General features: G+C 32.5%; 1 protein-coding gene and 1 long non-coding RNA gene across 4 annotated transcripts; one reads left to right on the top strand and one right to left on the bottom strand.

Annotated features, from left to right (window-relative positions):
- Positions 1 to 229: 229 nt before the first annotated feature.
- On the top strand, positions 230 to 14,705 carry LOC140050354 (transcription factor AP-4-like). Of its 3 annotated transcripts, none has more exons than XM_072095508.1 (5): positions 230 to 563; positions 6,879 to 7,023; positions 9,689 to 9,898; positions 10,159 to 10,299; positions 10,556 to 14,705. In XM_072095508.1, the coding sequence occupies exons 1-5, from the start codon at positions 457 to 459 to the stop codon at positions 10,922 to 10,924; spliced, it is 972 nt and encodes a 323-aa protein (XP_071951609.1). In that variant the 5' UTR covers positions 230 to 456; the 3' UTR covers positions 10,925 to 14,705. The 3 variants fall into 3 exon arrangements, with proteins under 3 accessions (XP_071951609.1, XP_071951610.1, XP_071951611.1); XM_072095509.1 differs by having other exon boundaries at positions 6,882 to 7,023; XM_072095510.1 differs by lacking the exon at positions 230 to 563 and adding an exon at positions 1,028 to 1,246.
- LOC140050355 (uncharacterized) lies at positions 7,431 to 15,256 on the bottom strand. The gene is made up of 4 exons (XR_011845386.1): positions 15,107 to 15,256; positions 12,510 to 12,620; positions 10,629 to 10,772; positions 7,431 to 9,305 (listed from the first exon to the last, which is right to left on the bottom strand). It is a non-coding gene; the product is annotated as an uncharacterized lncRNA (long non-coding RNA).
- Between the last annotated feature and the right edge of the window lie 5,433 nt (positions 15,257 to 20,689).

Raw genomic sequence — 20,689 nt, forward strand, 5'->3', positions numbered from 1 at the left:
GTAATATACAGCTGGTGGTACACGTTTACCTTACTCTCTCGCCATGCCAACTGATCAGCTGATTACCGTAGTAGGAAACCGCATAACAAGGGTGTGTATTGGATTATTTTAGTGTGTGAAACAAATAGTTCCATAATGCATTTACGATTTTAAACACGTCGACGCATTTACATTCGTTACAATTGTACAAATAAATAAAAATAATTATAAAGTATGTAATAACAGTAAAAAATTGGATCTCGCTGAACACATTGTTAAAATATGATTCTTTGTTTATGTCTGGTTTGTGCGGCTGAACATAACGGTGCGCCGTCTCGCAGCTGACTCTTTGACCAGCTGTTTCCCGCCAATGATATACTTACTACGCTACAACACCACGCCGATCGGAAATATATCAACTGCGGTTTTCTATTATATTTTGCTTTCTTGGAGTTTTACACTAAAAATTGCAAGTACATGGCGTACTTTATGAAACGAATGGAAAAAGAAGAGAAGGAGCTGCTCTCTTCAACAATCAAGGCAAAAACTGTAGTCGTTCCGCCGTACAATCATCATGGGAACAGGTTTGGTTTTTTAAATTTCGTTTTTGCATGAAAAATAAAATACACAAACTTAACATTGCAATTTTCTAACCGCAACTTACCGAGCCGACATATTTTCCATTAAACTATATAGAAAATATATTAGAGTTATTATGTTGGTATTTTACTGGTTCTGAAATATTGCATTTTCGTTAAAAAATAGGAGATCAACGAGTAGCTAATTTACCCGGTTTGTTGTGATGTGTGAGAGTACCACGTGCTAGAGAGCGCGTCGCATTTCATTCATGAAATTGAGTGAATGTTTACTAAAATAAATAGGGGATAAAAACAATAACATTGTTTGTTTATGTGGTTATTAATATTCTACACTAATGCATTAAACCACAGAGTGCGTAGATACGTTGATTTACGAAGTTTAGTATTTTTAAGTAATTTTTCTTTGATTGCAATTCTGCTGTTTGTCGGCGTGCTCGATGAGAGGACTCGCCCACCACGCTGGATTTTAGCTGAGTTGAGCATGATGAATGTGCGAGGCGGCGGTGTGATGATTTGCTCTCTGTGCTGCGGCAACGATTTTGCTTTGTCATCTTTCACAAAGATGGCTAGCTTTTAGCATCTATGCTCAGTGATTTAGGCTAATGTAGTTTAGTCGGTGCAGTATATTTTAACATTCAGTGGATGTCGTATTGAGTACAACATGCACTGTAAGTAAGCATATTTTAGTGTAAATAAAATCATGACAAAATATAGGTGTGGTGGGTGGGTTTATGTTGTTCTCTGTAAGTAGTGTCACCAGGACTCAGGAGGGAGGCAGGCCTATTATGTCAGTGTCAGCCTATTATTATTAAATGAGGCTATGGTGGTTTTAGGTATTTGAGGTTCTAGATAGAAAAGAGGCCTAAAAAAGAGCAGTATCTACTGTATAAACTTTTGATTGAAATACTGTACTGGTGGTGGTATTGACATTTTTTTATTTTGAATTTGATGAAAACTTCCCAACCAAAAATACTGGTGGTATTACAGTACTTGCTTGATATTGGTAAATAATACTGATTATGGGTAGGTTGGTTTTATGTTCATAAGAATTAATCTAGGATAGGAGGAGGCTAGACCTAGTCCACAAGGATAGATATTATCTTAAAATAATATTATTATACTATTCTATAGTTTAGTATAATAATATAAAAATTAAAAATGTATCAATTCAAACTCGTACTCTATAGACTACAGTAGGGCCTATTTTGAAAAAATAAATTTTCAAAACAATTTACAATTAATGACATTGAATGTTGAATGTAAACATTAAAAGTAGTAAATTATGTTTTTAAACTGTGTCCTTTATTGACATGAATGCTAAATAAATTTTAATGTACAGTACCTGTAAATTGCGTGGGTGGTTTATAATTTATTATAATATATTTATGCTTCATTGTTGGGTTAGTGTCCAGAGAGGAACAAACGTCTTATAACAGAAATTTTTTCTTCTATATCAATGGGATTAACCATGGATTAAAATTGATTAACAAAGAATAATTAGAAATGAAAAAAAAAAAAAAAAATTCTGCAGCTGACGAACTAGTTAGAACAAGTACTACTACTAGAGCAATGTTACTCACTGTATTTTTATTTGCCATGTATGATGCATTTAATTTAAAAATATTATAAATTATAGTATATACTAAGATAATGTAAAATTATTTTATTCTTATGACAGTGATAATTAGTTAATTCAGTCCAGCAATTTATAAAATAATTTAAAAATAGGTCATTATTAATTTAATATCTACAGTACACCACCATAGTGCCAAATCTGGCTCAGTGCCAAATTGGATTGTACCATTATTGAATAGGGAAGGATTAATATTAATCTGCAAAGACATAACATATATAAACTGCTAGAATTGTGAAATGGTAATTTTACTGAAAAAGTATGTTACCTCCTCTAACTATTCTGTAATTATAACTTTTATCTATTGCAAATAAAACAATAATTCAGTACTTTTTTTCATAAAATTGTTATACAATAAGGATGGTTTTAAAGAATAATGGGATATTAACAATGATGAAACTAGAATATTACATAATGAAATAAAATGGATTCTTCGGATTATTATAGATTTGTTTAAAACAATTTTAAGCCAAAGGTTTTTATTTGACCTTGCACATGACCATATTAGGTATTTTAGAATTTACATTTTTTTGCCATTTTTGCTTGTTTCCTGTAGGCAGGTGGGTCTGTGTCAAGTAGTAATTGTAAAGTGTGCCATGATTGATGATGTAGCTATGAGTAAAGAATATTTCCTCTGCTGTAGCTAAGCTGACATTTCCGCCAATTGCTCTTTCTCGTTCGATATAAATATAAATTTTACCAAAGACATTTTTTTTCCAAATGTTAGGAAAATGTGTAGCTTTCTATTGTAAATATTATTCATTTTCAATGTATTATAAGAAATAAAATATTTATTTGTCATCAAACATTTAATTTACTTTTAATTCAAGTATTATTTTACAAAGATTGTTTATTATCTTTTTGAAATCACAATTATTTGTGTGTTTTAATTGGTCGTTAATTGCAATACCTCTTAACTGTCCTGAAAAGTTCCCCCGTGAATTGTTATGCTTACAATCTCAAGGCTGAGGCAGTATTCTATCTACTGTATTACTAGAGAATCAGTAGTAGTAACGTTAATTTGTTGATGAGTAAAAAGAATTAATTAAGTATGCCAGCAGCAATGACCATTTCACAGTATTGGTAAACAAGACGGATATCCCTTTGTCTTCATGGCTTTTGTGTTGTTCTAGCGGGTATCACTAACAGATATTATTATTACAATCTCGTGCAATCACAATACAGCTTTTTTTAGTCAGCTGTTTTTCACCTGTCTCGACGCGACGCCTTCTAATTAGATTGATTCTGAAGCTGAATCAGTTCGTTAATTAATCAATTGTCTTCTACTGTATCATCAGTAATAATAATAAAGTTGGCAGTCGTATGGTTTATAGTCGTTTTGCATATCGTGACTTCATAGAATTTATTTTGAAATTGAATAATAAACTTAACTCTAATAATACATTTTTTAAATTAATAAAACTAATTTTTTTAACGATTAATTTTTTTTATGATTCAGTTAATATGTTGTTAATACATTTTTTAAATTAATAAAACTTTTATTTTTTTGTTTACAATTTATTTTTTTTATGATTCAGTATACAGTATTACTGTGTACTGTACCCTTTTCTGGTTTTCGGAAAGTTTCTGATAGTAATTAATTAATAGAAAGAACGATTTGTATGGCGATCAGTTTCTAAAAAGCGGAAAAGGAAACTTAAATGCAAAGCAAACAAATGCTTTTTCAAATGATCTTTTTTCTTTCCACACAAAACAGATAAGTTTGATGACATTCCATGCATATTTTAGGTCCTCTTTGCCCTCGTTTTTTTGTGTCAAGTTCTTTCATTTTTATTCCTGCTTTGTGTACATTGCATTGTCAGTGCTTCAAACAAAAACAGTGAATTACAATTACATAAAGTGGGATGAGGACAAAAATAAATATTATGCTGTGTAAATTATTCACAAATAAATCAATTTAATTAAAAAAATTTCATTTAAAATTATTTTCCTTTTATCTATTTTGTTGTGTAATGTTTGGAATGCGAAGTGGATTAAAATCCTGTATATTTTGTTCACCCCTACTCCAAAAATGAAAGTACCCAAAAACTTTTAATAGACATTTTTAGAGTTCTTTGGATACCATTTGCCACCTTCAGATGCCTCAAGCAAAGGAGAGGCTTTTGTCCCCTAGACCTTGGGACAGAAGTTCATAAACTGCTGCATCATCACACCATCTGATCAGCTTAGGAAGTCCAGGGTCAGACCAAAGGTCACATTATTTGGTTACATGACAATACAGTATAAATTAATAGGTTAATAAATACTACCATGGAGGTATTGTAGATCTGGTTATCAGCTTTACCTTGGGTTATCCCCCTCCTTCAGGACACTGGTTGAGAGTGGTGGTGGGGAGGGGTCTTTTGTGTGTTTGTGTCTATTTAAATTTAACCAATTTATCCCACTTTAGGCCTCAAAATCATGTAATCTTTATTTTGGAAGTATGCCAGAATAGGCTGAGAACTTTACCTGGGCAACTTTTCCTTATTCTCATTGGTGGGATAGAAATTTAACGACAGACGAAGAATTTTTCCCAAGTCGAGGAATGTAACCAGTCTGGCCCACCTAGCGTAGTTTGTGAACTGTTTACTTTCCACCATCCCATCGTGAGAGTACGTACTGTCGGATTTTTTTTTGCTTTATTGCCAACCTAGATTTAAAAAAAAGATGATTTCCGTTTCATGTGTCTGCTCATGTTAGTGAGTCACTAGTTTCACTTTAGTTTTGAAACATAGATTATGTTTTAAAATGTATGTTGCCCTGATTTTAAGTTTTATTTGACCTGATGATAGTATTTTGGTTTCAACGTCGAACACTAATCTAGTCTCTTCCAGTCTATGTTAAGTTCTTGCTTAGTCAGATTTTGTAAACTGTTCCCACTCCAACCAACCTGGGGTATATGTCTTGGGAAATTGACATACCTTTTTTGATTGCACTGTCAAGGGTCATTTAAACATTTTTGGTCTTGGGTACTGATCAGAACCCCCCACTAATATTTGATTATTTGAACTGTATTTCAACTGTGCTTTAGAATTGATTTTATTTTCATTTGTGTTCATTGAACCGTTGCAACAGCAGCTGACCCAGCCAACCACCTATCACTGACCATAAAATGAACTCTGTGATCACATTACAGTGTAGACATTACAGCAAGCACTCTCTATTGAACTTTAAGAGATTACCATTCTCTGCCTTCTAAGCTTGTTCTGTCTGCTTAAAAATCTTATGGCCTAGCTTACTGTAACATTCTAATTGGGAGGTTAATATAATAAGGTTGTGTTTTGATTGGCTAGGTCAAGCAAGACAGCTGTTATAGAGCTGGCCAGACATGGAATTTAATTTGGTGATGAGCCTATAGTACATGTGTGATACCAGAACACCTAGTCGCTTTGTTATCGTCAGATAGATCAATATTATAATATTGCATGAGCATGTGAAATGGTGTAATGGTGTTGGAACATGTTGTAAATAATTGCATTAATTGTGTCCTTGTTTGGTGTGAAGTCAAATTAAGTCAATCAGGATAGTAATAATAGCTAAAGTAGCATACATCATACATAGTTTGTATGCTAGCCACATTTGTATCTAAGACTGTGGTTACAAAATGTTAAGTACTTTAAAACTGAGTATAAATTGTGCAACACCTGAATACAGGTACAGCACCTCAAAATTGCCACCCATTTAAAATTATTTTTGCTGCTGACTTACAAATTTCTATAAATATCCCAAGTTTTTTTCAACATTTTAATGACATGCACAGTACTGTAGCATATTTTGTAAACAGTGTCGTCTCAATGCGCTGTGGACTTGTTTATTTACTCCATTTTAATGATCACTGACACCTGAACTAGTTAACTTACTATAGGGTTATTTTCCAAATTTATAATGCAATTAACTTATGATAATTTGATATATTCAATTTAAATTAAATTAAAAACCCCACAAGTACTTCAGAAATGATTCATCATCATCCAATATAATTTGATTAAATTTCAACAAGTGAGTCAGTCACTTGTTCGCGGTTTTCCTTCAAAATTTGCAACAGTTTGGTTGCAGTTTTATAAGTCTGTTTTAAACGTTTCTGTCTGTTCTAACATCATTTAAAGTCTGTGCTAGCGATTTGATCTCTATATTTAGTATCATTTCAACAGATGGACTAGCTACTTTTGCCATATGGACAATTCATGCTTAATTACACTGGAAAAAAGGGTTGTTTAGTAATTAGACAAGTATTAATACTGAATAGTAAAGCCGGTAATTAATGTTTGTATGTAGAGTCAACAATTTATTTTTTAGTAAATAAAAAAAAAATTTCTGTATTTCCAACCCCTGCTGATAATTCACTTATTGTACAACTTTACAATTTCATTTAGCTTTTTTTATGCTTTTTTATTTATTTTTTATTATCTCCATTGAAATCCAGGCTAATACCTATAGCATTGTACGTTTTCTGTAATTCGGATTTATAAAATTAAATCAAATTTTATTTTAGAATTTGATTAAATAAAAAGAACTGTTCGAACATACTGTACTTTATATATTAAAATTAAACTACAATTGGTTTAATCACCTTATTTAAAATTAATTTATTAATTAAAAATGACTCGATTTGCCAAGTGCTGTATTATATAGGTTAATGTGTATTGACTTTTTTTCTCTTTTAACAGCAGTCCTGTTCACAAAGATTCAGAGAAGCGGGTACGAAGAGAGATTGCCAATAGCAACGAGAGACGACGGATGCAGAGTATTAACGCAGGGTTCCAATCGTTGAAGACCCTCATACCACATAGCGATGGCGAAAAGCTTAGTAAAGTAAGTAATACAAGTATGATTGAATATTAGATTGGATGCTTGCTAACAAGATTAAAGTACCGTAGGCAAAAAAAAACGTTTCAAAACACAAACTACTCTAGTTAGTAAAATAAAAAACAAGTTTAAATTAGCTTTTAATTGGTAATCCCACCAACTTGAACATTGGACAAAATGTATAATTTCATGTTCCTAAAGACACCCACTCCAAATATCACCTGGCTTAAGATTTCTAAGAAACTTGTATTATAAACTTTATGTACAGTGTTATACCATTTGTGTCATATTTAAAATTCTAATAAACCACCACCACACTGTAAGTAAACAAACCACAAAATAACTTCCTCAAGTGCAATGTTGATGTTGTATTTGAGATATGTGTTTCATTGTTGTTGGCACATACTCTCTGGATCTGATCTATTAGTATTAATAGCACAAATGCAATTGAATTCCGTTTTGTAAACAATACCGATTTTGTGTGGGAAAAACCCAGATATGCAGAATTGTCACACAAGGTTTGCTTTTAGGAAGTAGGCTTTATTTAATACTTGTATTATTGCACATGATGGCATTCATATGATTTAATCTAATTTATGCAATAAGTTATCTGAGGTCTTGTTGAATGTTTGATTATAATATAATGTGTTTTTGATAACCATTTCCTTGTTAGTATTGTACAGTATAAAACTTGTTTGTTGGTAAAATCTTATCATTTTAACAGTAGTTGTGGGAGGCGTTGTCTGTCTGATAAATGTTTCATCCAACCCATTTTGGAAATTAAGCTCTGTCTACACAATTAAACTGTATGTGTAAAAAAATGATGTGCTCATATATGGACATGATGATGTCATGTCATCACTACCATATTTGGGCATATCACTACCATATTTGGGCACATCACACTAAATATGTCAAACAAGTTGTTTGATAGTGTAGAAATTGAGATTTAGAATGCCTATTAGTCTATATGGCCTATTGCCTATAAGTATTTTAATTTATATTCAATAACATTAACACTGTATTAAAATCAGAATGTTATTTTTTATTTGAAATTTGACCAGAAAAGAAATAGGAAAATCTAATTAGCGTACTTAAATTTTATACCGAGCGGTGGTATACGACTATTACCATTGTACCAATGTCACATGGTTGCTTAGCATGTGACAGAAGTCGTCGCATTCTCAAATATACGCAGGTAGTTTTAATGACGACACTAAGAATCACATGATTTGACCGAGATTGGTTGCCAAGTCACAATCTTGGTTTAAGTGTTTGTTCTGGCATAAGTCCAGTAAACCAAACAGTTGGTAGACATTTAATAAATCCAACAAAACATTGAGCATTTTATGAACTATTATTGCAAAACTATTAATATCTCATTTACCTACTGTACTAGATACATCTGCTGTACCCCTACGACGATCACCATGGTCATGGGACAACTAACTAACTAACGAGATATAATTATTCTATCAATCCCTACGAAAGGGGTCAATACATTCGCTATCACAACATGCTTTGAATTAAACTTGTATTAAGGCCGTTTATTTTAATCTATAGTTTTTTCAAAGTTACAGTATATAATCTTTATAGTTAAGTTAGTTAGTTTTAACAGGGAATAATTTCGCCAGTGTAGCATAGCAAAAAGCTATACAAAACAACCTTCTTGCTACACATTTCTACAATTGTGTAGCAAAAAATACGATAGAAAACTATGTTTCTTGACTCAAAAATCAGTTTGATTAGCAATATTGCTAAACAAAATTTTAAAATGAAATTTTTCCCGGAGTTATATTTAAAAAGCCATACAGTATTCTGTGAACAAATTGATTTACAATTAAAACAGTGGTACAGAATGATATATGACCCTCATTTATGGACCACATCCAGGTAAATAGCTATACCTGGAATCCATATACCCAAGGTCTTGTTATACAATACAAGATCAAAGTATTACATTATATTGATTATGTAATAATGTATTGTGCAATGTGAAATCCAATCGCAAACGTACATAAAGTACTCTCACCATTTTTAAAAAAAATATCTTTTTTAAAGAAATATACATCTCAACTCTCATCCATCACCTAAACACAAATACTTTATTTTTTATTGTACTCGGAAAATTAAAAACTTAAACAATACAATACTTCAAAAATATGACATCCTTGGCATACCAGACATGGTCATGTGATGATATTGTTTACTCTACATGTGTGTTTTTCATGCTTCGTTTGATAATCCTTCAATACCATTCACAGACAGTCAGATCAAAGTTCCCATGGCTGCCATGTAAACAAAATGAGATAGATGGTCAAAGGAAATATTATAGTATTATAAAATGTTACTGTTTTATGAACATAGGTACAAATTGTATAAGATTAAATGGGTTATGTGTTCACCCTACTCTGAGTACATATGAGAATACTCATCAAACCAATGACCTCCAAATCACTAGCCTGGTGTTCATACCTCTAGACCATTGAGCTACGTTAGGGTTAGATTCAAGCCTAAGTCAGCACTGGGTACTGTACCAACCGGATGATAATTAACTTGACCCTTTGACGCAAAGTAACCTCAGAAATGCCTAATTAGTAATACAGTAGTACAAACATAAGTTTTTTATATAAAGAAAATAACAATTGATTTATCGTTTATTTGTTGTTAGGCTGCTATTCTTCAACAAACTGCTGAGCATATCTCACGAATGGAGCAGGAAAAAACGCAATTATTGCGAGAAAATGTACAGTTAAAGAGATTGGTAGCAAGATACGAACGAGGAGAAATTGATTCTCCCTCACCGAAGAAAAGACAGAGATACGACAGTATGACGGACGAAGGGATTGGTAGTCCGGAATCTGAAGATGTGTCAGCCACTGTAAGTTTAATTTCAAAATTCTAACATCACTTTTTAAGTCCTAAGCTCATGTTATGGTTTTTCAAATAAACATTTCAAATTCAAATTTATTTTCTTTCTTTAATCATTTGTTTAAGAGTATAAACGTAACCAAATCTGCTAGACAGGTGGTTTTTTATTACTACTGTATTTATTTAACTCTGTGGTGTTGTTAGTGGTTAAACCATCTTTAGAAAAGGATGTGCTGAATTATACAGTTGTTTTTTATTTCTCTTATGTAGATTGACGATTTGCGAAAAGAAATGTTAGAACTGCGTTGCCAGTTAGATCGAGAACGGAGATTTCGCCTTCTTCTTGAGGATCAAAACAGAGGACTTGAATCGCAACTCTACCCAGAAAAACTTAAAGAATTGACAAAACAGGTAAAAGATATTACAGTTCACTAACAGCAGGTTCCATGGGGAGAGCCAAAATTATACTAGAAAAATATAGATCATTCCTTTCAGCACTTTTTTAAGCTTTGGGCCTGCGTTCAAAATAATGCATATGCCAATGCATCCTCGCTTTTTTTCCTAAAAACTTATTTTTATTTTTCAAGTGTGAATTTACACTCATGGGTGCAACAATAGCCGCTTGTCTTTTCATGTAAATTGATTGTGTCAATTTGGTTTTGTTTAGGTGCACTCAAGGAACCCATACCAACAGCAGCATACAGAACTTTCAGTATTACAACAAGTTCCAATGGGCCTACCTGTCATGTCTGTTCCAATGTCATCATCATCGACCTCTCAGCAAAACCTTGAGACGATTGTTAAAGCTATTCGACATCTAGAGGGCGACAGATGTACACCAGGAAATACACCTCTACATACTCCGACGCCGGACCAGCAACAAGCTATGGATAGTGAAACGGAGAGCGATAAAGATCTCATTATCGAAAATCACATATACTCAAATGAAGCTAGGTCCAATGTCAAAGTTGAGGTCATTGAACCAGTGCCGTACCAAACATTTCAATACTCTCGCCCTGGGATTTATGTGTCGTGATTTCTGTCCGCTGAGGGCAGTGTTTATTAACTGTCCCTCAGATGTCGAGAGTGGGAATTAAAAATGAGATGGTTGGTTTAGTCATCATCGATTTAATGTCTCATGTCAAAGACCACCCAATATTTGTTTTTGTCTCATTGAATAAGTAAATTTGGATCCATTTATATGTTGGATACCAGGGTTTTTGCAATAGTCCAACTGTATTTAGTCATGAATGGTAATTGATTCTCAAAAACATAAACACTATTTTTTATTAACTTTGTTTTCCTTATCTTGTGCTTATATATCGTAAATTTTACAAACAAAAACTTCCTAAAACTGTATTTTGAATTTAAAAAAAATAAATTAAAGGCCTGAAATTCTATTTTTTTTTATGTAGTTACTTAAGTCTGTGATCTTTTGTGATTATAAATCAATCAAATTACTGTACTGTATATTCTAAGATTATATTCCACAAATGTGTTGGCCTTTTTATCTAAATTTTACTTATATAATAAATACTATTTTTTTGTCTTTTGTGATTCTAAATCGGTCTATCAAAAGCTGTGTGTATTGTTTTGAATGTGTAAATGAATAATATATTATAAGGAGTACACAGAGGGATATTATATTTATATCATAAGCCTGCGTTCACACTACAAACATTCTCTATATATGGCCATTTTTTAATTAACTTACTGTAGTATTATTATACTGTAATACACTTTGTAGACTTTTTTCTTGTCAAAAGTATTTAAAAATATTTACAAATGAAATTGTATAAAAGGGTATTTATAAAACAACAAATTGTTTGGGTATTCAATTTTGTAGTGTGAACAGGATTTATGAATCAAAATTCCAGATGGACGTAACAAAGATTTACATTTGTATAATTATTTATAAAAATCGAGATGCAAGCTAAGTTTAAGAATGTTTTTATGATAAACAAAAAATAATTAGCCAGAATAGGTGTATAGAAAATTCACATACTAGTGGCATTTCACTTGTAATGCTAATTAACTTAATTTGAGTAATTGAAGATTTCCCTTTATAGGAATGGAAGAGTCCTAATTTAATATTCCAAATAAGGTTGCGTTGCCACGTGAATATTAGTAATAATAAATGATAAACAGCAGTATAGATGATTGCGTTTAACAACCCTGATCGATGATAGGTATAGAATAGATTACATTTTTTTTCTAAGAAGGGTTATTCCATTACACCACGAGGTTGAAATGCGTACGCCCCAGACGTTTCAGCGACGGTAAAGAATGTAGACCCTGGCCAAGTTGTCTGAGGCCGGGTTTTCGCTTGGTTTGGCGTGCTGCCAGTTGCAAAGGAAATTAAACTTTGGCGCGATTGGTCATTATGGTTCCGTTAGGAAGCGTTGCATTTCCTTGCCATTAAAAGATCAGTGATTCATGCAACTTTGAATTCCCACGAGGCATTGCTTTATAGACAAGTCATCGGAGGCTAGCAAAGTGGTAATATCATTGCCTCAAACATACAGACATAACGGCAATATGTTACTTTCTGTAACATTAAATTCAGGTCACAATAAACCAATAAATGTGACGCATTATAACTTGCTTTTGGCTAAACTTACCAATCTCAAGGGGTTCCGTGTTCAAATCCACATGAGGATGTTTCTTGTTGCCATATCGGTGCCACTATCTGAGCCTCAAGAATAATTTTAAAATCCTCATGCACACACATCCTGCAATGGGAAAGAATAAATAAAATTAATCTGAACTATATTTGATAACAAATCCAAATTATTTAAAATTAAGAATCTGTATATTTTAACCATTTTGCGATAGTAATTGTTGTTTGTTTGTTCATTTATTTGTTTTTTATACGAGAATGGAGATATACAGTAGAATTCTCCAGTAATATTGTGTTAATGTTGATGCATCAGATGCTATTGTATAAATTGTATATAAAGTGAGAGAGCGGGATGGGAGGGTTTGTGGGTGGGTCAGGGAAGAGTGTGCCGATGGTCAATTTAATAAGAAAGGTTTATAAAACAGTTTCATTATAAGTAGATATTTATTGTGTCTAGTCAGCGAAAACTAATACGTAGGATATTTAAAAATACTGTATGAATTAAGACGCATTCTAATGGTTGTAATTTTGCGAAGCGTAAGGTTCTGTAATTGCGAGTCCTAAAAGAAACATGTTTTAGTACTGTAGATGAATAGATAATTCTCAGGTACACTAGTTCACTGAATTCAGTGAAAAGATCCAGGATTTCGATATAAGGGGATGCCTAAAAACTGTAAAATAAAGTGCTCAACCTAAAGCTCTGTTTACATTATCAAACATCAAACTAGTTTGATGAAAAAAAGTGTGATGTACCCAAATATGGTAATGATATGACATCATCATGTCCATATATGGGCACATCACATTTTTTTTGTCACAAAAAGTTTCGATACTGTAAACAGAGCTTAACATCCCTTATATTGTATTTAGGTGGAACCTGGATCAAATGGCTCCCCTTGGGTATGCCTATGGAATTTGTTTCGTGCTTGGATTCTAGCAATTATTCAGAACATTTTATACTTCTTGCAAGTTCAACTCATATGTGTATAGGTTTTGATTGTTTTATGTCTACAGGTTATGTAACGCTAAAAGACAGTGGCCGCATGGCTTGCTTTTGCCTTACAACAATACAGGGAGAAATAGTGGTGTATATTCTAAGGGGTTGATAGGTTGGGGTGGATAATTAGGTTACACTAAAAAAGGGACATTAATTGGGGAAACAATGAACTGGAAACCATTGGGGTTTTTTCTTCTTGAAATGACATATTTCTGGATTTAAAAAAAAAATTCAAATTTGTACTGGTTCAATGTGTTCAATATATTTTATTATTTGGCAGTTTACGATTATAACAAGTAGAATCCCCTGCCACCACCCCCACTATCAAACACCCCCCCCCCCACACCTTTTTTATGGTTACACCACTGTCAACAGTAGTATGTTTAACAATGCAATTTTACATTTCCTTGCTTTAGTTTGGTATTTAACAATGCAACTTTTATTTATTGTCATTTTCATATTAAATCACACAAAACAAATTGGTTAAATTCCACCATGTTGTGTTTTTAAGGTTTTTAACAGCGCCTGTATATCAAATAGTTAAACGAATTAAACAAGAAGTTATATTATTCTTATCACTTGATTAAAATGAATGACAAAATAAGTTGAATACATGATCTTCCAACATTTTAAGAGTTCACTTAGTTTTAAGTAACTTGATTAATACTCATGTTGTATGGATGTTGCTTTACAACACCTGATTGACACAAAACCTAATTTAAGTAAATGCACCATGTTAGGGACTTTTTCAAAATGATTGAACTGTAGTTACTATATTTAGTACTCTTTAAAATGTTTTTTTTGGATATAATTTACTTTCACACTGTTTATTGAACTTCAACAATTAAGACAAACTAAAATCATGCGTTACTGCAGTAATAACATGTAGTTACTGCAGTAACTGAAGTTGAATAATTTTGACTAAGTACACATAATCCTTATCATTGACTAATCCCTGGATTCTGCTACATAATTATCTGTTAATCCTCTATTATATATCACATTAATCTCTATAATCCATATTGATAATCTCTTGATATTTTTCTGAAATGTTTACTGTAGCATGACAGGCATTGCTTTGACGTTGCCGTCGTCGTTTACTAGTGTTGTTAAATTTGATGTCTTGTGTAATGGTTGTCAAATAAATCAGTCTAAATTATATTGATATATATACACAGAAATACTGTCTTTGTTTTTGTTAATAGATATTAAATGCTATATATTATTAAGAGCATTTAACATTCAGAATTGAATACACTGAAGCTGATTCTATTAATGCCCCACCCTTTATCTTGTTTTCAGGGAAATACGAGGGGAATCCCCTTTGCCGCGTCAACCAATCATAAGGTAGAATTTTATTTCAAATCACATTCCACGACTCTTTCCACGACGCAAACCTATCGCGTTGTGAGATTATAAAATTGATTCTAAACTCTGCTAAAATATCAGTAACAGACAAATATGGTTAATACTGTTTTGATATTAACAACTTGAATTCCAATCCAAGCCTATCACTGCAGACGACTAATATGTATTTGATTATAATATTATCAGTACAGTACTGTAGTAGGATAATACAAATACTAATAATAGGGGCCTACCGTATTCTGTTGTTTAGTAAGCATAGTTGTAGTACAATACTATGCACAATATAGTATTAATTAGTAGATTTATTTATTATGAATTATTTAGTTTGGCTGAGAATGGGGGCGACATTGCTTTTTATAAAGTTATTACATCCGTAATGCAACACATGGGGGCGGTCTTACGTTTTTACATTGTGTCACAGATCATGGATCTGGATCTCGCCTATAAATTAATTAATTTATATGTCCATGGTCAGATGATAGATATGGTCAGATAGTGACTCTAAAACCACGTAGCTTATCCTTATTTCCGGTTTCTTTATTCTCCGTTTTGTTTTGGTTCTAAATTCTAAATCACGACGTTTATTTATACTTGGCGTTTTGAGCAATAGCCAACCCATAGAGGGCGGTAATGTCTTTTTCCCTATAAAATACACCCAAACGTAGAGGGCACTTTTTAGTATGGGTAATGAAAAAAGGTAAAGCAATGAACTGGAAACACTGACCAGATGCATTGAAAATAATAGTTTTTTTTTAATATGAAAATTTATTAGGCACATGGCCAAGGAGAATCAGTAGTAAATATTTATTTAAATCAGATAGACAATGAAAATTCTTTCTCTGTAGTGATAATTATATTTTGAAATATTGTTTATTTCATACTTTAAAAATAACAATATAGTACTTAATTAAAGAATACAGCAGTTGCGTCCAAAAGTAGGAACAAAGATTTAGGTTCCTTTCATTGTATGTTTTATTTTTATTTATAAATGTTTTAATTTTTGGTGTAGTTGAAAACGGTTGTTGACATTATGATTAAGTGTGCTTCCACTCTGCACTAGTTCAAAAGTCACAATCAATACAATTATTTTTAATTTTAAAAATATTTTCATGTGTTACGCTATACAATAGTGTCCGGAGATTGTGGTTTGATCGACTCGACTGTGTGTCACAAAATAGGTGAAATGTCAGTCTAGTATACCATTCATTCATAACAAAATGTATTTTGAATTAGGCCTAATGGTACTTATTCAAATAAACCGAGAGCGACCTTTCGAATAGTAGCCACAATTAGTAAAATTAATATAAATTATTAATGATAATGACATTTATTTTCTTGGCAATGATTCCGATAAAACCCTACTGAAATCACTCAACCGGAACAAATCTCTCAACCGGAATCAATCGTGCGTCGTGATATCATATCCCGTATCTCCGCTAAAGGGATAGTTTATTTACTAAGCGGCGAATTTCAAACGATGCACTTGTGTGTTGTTCACTGATTGTTGACAAACAATGGCGGGGTCTTATATTTTTGAAATTTCTTGACTGTGGTGTGTAAGAAGTTCTTACAAATTCTATTTTGTTTCTACGTTTGTGTCGTCGCCAAAGCGTCGGTCTGTAAGAGCAACGCAAACAATTATACAGTGGTCAGCTTCATGTTCTTAGATGACATATTAATTAAAACAATTCGTAGAATTCGGGCAGAAATAGATATATTTGTAGTAGCTATTAATATACTCCGTGGTAACTGGTTAGAGAGTGAGGAAGAAAAATACTTCCGAATTAGAAGGTGCGATATAAAAGCAGAGACATAAAAAGTTGGTGTCGGCGGCGAACACACCGGATTTCGGCATAAACAACAACCAAATAACCACGCTGGACCGACGTTTGTTTACTTTTCTCTTTACTATTGATGCTAATTAGTTGATGATAGTGTGCTTAGTAGTTCTATCAGCGGCGTCTTTGATCTCCTACATCTTCTTTTGTAAGTAAATACAACTAATTTGCATAATTCCCCTAATAAGGGAACCGATAAACACGCGCTAGGATCTGGAAAGAAAATCAGCACACATTTTGTGTCTTTGTCGCAAAGAGGGAAGTTCAAAATTGTCACGACAGAACAAGAGTAGTTGCTGATCGAATGTTTGAGTTGTAATTTTACGATTTTCCAAGCAAACACTTGTAAAAGACTGTGCAGGGGCCGACTAACACACTATTGCTTGCTAACCGGTCGTTAAAGTCATCGTCCAAGTATTATTACAGTCATAACTGAATTGATACTGCCGCTAACCCACTCGCAACATTTTATTCGTTTAACACCGGGGACACTATGTTATTAGACTACTCCGCCATTGAAGACGAGTCTCACGCGTATTATTTTGACGACGAAGACGATATGTACAGATCTCAGGCCAATTTCTGCCCTACGACAGGCAGCTACAACATTGCTCAACAACAGGCTCAGTACCCCGGATCCGATTTTTATTACACTGAACCCAGAACGTCTCAGGAGCAACTGATGAGTACATCGACTTGGACCCCGACTCCTTCTAGCACACGTGGAATGACAGACTGGCAAGGACAAGTGACGATGGGGTCATACATAAACCCGATGGACCAACAGACAAACAGTGTGGCACAGTACAGTGAATCGGACAATTATTCAGGTCTTTGCGCCGTTGCCCAGGCAATCAATCGCACGCCAACCATGAGCTATCACCACCAATGGATGCGTTCTTCAACCTACAGATTTAATCCATCCACAGGTTAGTACACCTTTATCAAATTAAGGCTTAACAGTATATACACGCGATTAACAGTGCTTAACGCGCGCAGTTAGTTATCATCACGCGCGCGTTAAATTTGACAAACGGTTAAAACCACGTGTGAATGATTTTATTGCTAATTAAAACCCCGAATAGCTTCTATAGTAGTAAAACCAACCATAACTTAATACAGATTGTAAATCTTATGGTTATACGAATGATGCATATAAAATGTTAGGTAAGTACGTAGTATAATTCAGAAGAAGTACCTCTCATGTGTATTTAAGGGCGCATGAAATTAGTCTTGCGGCATTTATACCACAACTTACGACAACAATGGTTTCTGTTTCGCCTTACCTCCGATCTGATTCTCTGCCCTTGTGGATTTACAATAGTGTAACATGAATGTATTGGAATACGTACCAATTTTCATCAAGATAGGCATTTAATAGACTTTGGATCTTACAATATTACATTTTTGGTGCATACGTTGTTGGGATATATTTCCTCCAGTCATCAAAGGTAAACTTTAGAGGCTTTATTAGAATGTATTACATCTCTGTCTAATATTGAATAACAGGGTGATTACCCCTGTAATATCTAGAGCTAGATGAAAAAGTTTTTAGTACCGTAGTTCTTAGTATTATATTTTAGACCAGGAAATGGTGATATTTTCAAGAGATAACAGAGTAAAGACATTTACTCTTATCTATGGTGTGAGCCAGGCAACCGATAGACAATTAATACTTATAGACAGATCATTCATTGGATTTAAGTGACAATCAAAATCATTTAAAATAATTCTCAAACTTACCATAAGGTTTACAAATAAGAAAATACTTTACTTATAGTTTTTATTTCTATACGATTGGAAAACATAAACATTTTGACACATATGGCGTGTCATACTTTAGCTGGGTACGGACAACAATAACAAAAAAAGAAATAACCATGGAGAATTCTGTGGGATAATAATAATAATAATAATAATTTATTTGGAAGCTACACTTTTGAAACAGTGGCACACTTGAATGAAGGTGCGTCCAGAGTAATTAAAATAAAAGGGTAAAACAAATTATATAACAATAGACCTATTTACAAGGAAACTTAAACTAAATTATGTAGAAAATATAAAAAAATAACATTAACAAAAAATTTCAGTAATACAGGATTTAAAAAACACAGAACTAAGCATTTTCATTGATAAAGATTTGATGTAATATTGTGAACGCTTCTACAATATTCCAGATGATTGACGCCAAATATTTATTTATCTTCCTATTCTAACACAGATTTTATTATTTTATTGTGTCATCATAATAGTGTTATGGTCTCATAATTACATCTCCTTATTTACTGACTTTCAACTTTTCAACTATGGACATTCCACGCTATTGTTTTCAGGAATGGGGACCCGGATGGGGACCAGCTATAGTTTGATCATGGAGAAATAAACTTATTTTTTTCCATGGTTTGATCGAAGTCGATTCGGGTAGATTCTGCCATGGTGGAGAAATAAGTTATTTCTCCATGATTCTGCAGAGAGTTGTGCATTTTTATTTATATAATTATTGTTATTATAACTTTTTACTACATTGTCATGGAGGAATTTACTATTTTGTTTGTTGTTATTAATCATTAAAATTTAATGAGGCAATTTACTCTTATTCTTAAATAAATTTTAAGTTCAGTATGCCTGTTATTGTCAGTTTTTGTTATAGTTTAAGATTAATATGTTTTTAGAATGTCTTCCTTAAGAAGTTTTACAGTTCTAGTTTGACGACTATACCGAAAAGTGTGCTGCCACTGATAAAATTCTGAATATTCTTTATTTTTGAACACAGAAATTATATTATATTATAATATTAGAATATTAAAATTCATAACAATAGAAATATTAAATTAAATACCTAACATATTAAAATACCTAACAATATAATTTAAAAAAAAGTAAAGTACAACAAAAGTGTGAAAAACAGGATCACTAAAAACAAGCAAAAGTTTGTGATCTGTGGCCCCTTAACTCTCACCCTGACATACTAATAAATATTAATAATAGGGCTGTTATTAAAATAAAATTTGGTAAAATGAACATCATGATGAAACAGCCTGATAACGTTGAAACTGCCGCCTTGTTGTGATGTGGTAGTTTCTTACTTACACTAAAGTTGTTTATTTATTTTATTGAACAGTGCCGCTAACGTTGTTTACTAATTAATTAACATAAACTGACTTATCTTGCTTCATTAAAGCCTTAGGCGGCGCACTTTGATCAATTTAAAAAAGAGTTGATTAGGAAAGAAGAAGACTGGTAAATGTTTGTTTTAAAATATATAAATTGGTCGGCTACTTGAATGTACATGTCGGCAAGTCTTTGATGTCAATTCTCAATTTAGTTATAAGACTTACTTATTACAACATATAAATTAAGTACAGGTAATAAGAATATTAAAACTAACCACTATTGTCATCATCAATATCATCAACATATCATCATCATCAACATATCATCATCATCAACATATCATCATCATCAACATATCATCATCATCAACATATCATCATCGTCAACATATCATCATCATCAACATATCATCATCATCAACATATTATCATCATCAACATATTATCATCATCAACATATCATCATCATCAACATATCATCATCATCAACATATCATCATCAACATATCATCATCATCAACATATCATCATCATCAACATATCATCATCATCAACATATCATCATCATCATCAAAATATCATCGTCATCATCACCTTATCATCATCACCAACATATCATCATTAACATATCATCATCATCATCATCAAAATATCATCGTCATCATCACCTTATCATCATTAACATCGTCATCATCAACAATGTTTGGACTTATTATTATTATTATTTTTAATATTATCATTATTATTTTTATTTTTTCCAGGTAAAACAAGAACAAAAGATAAATACCGTGTGGTTTACACGGATCATCAACGTCTGGAGTTAGAGAAAGAGTTTCGATTTAGTCGCTACATCACCATCCGTCGC

Source organism: Antedon mediterranea, chromosome 5, assembly GCF_964355755.1.
Source record: "Antedon mediterranea chromosome 5, ecAntMedi1.1, whole genome shotgun sequence".
Lineage (NCBI taxonomy): Eukaryota > Metazoa > Echinodermata > Crinoidea > Comatulida > Antedonidae > Antedon > Antedon mediterranea.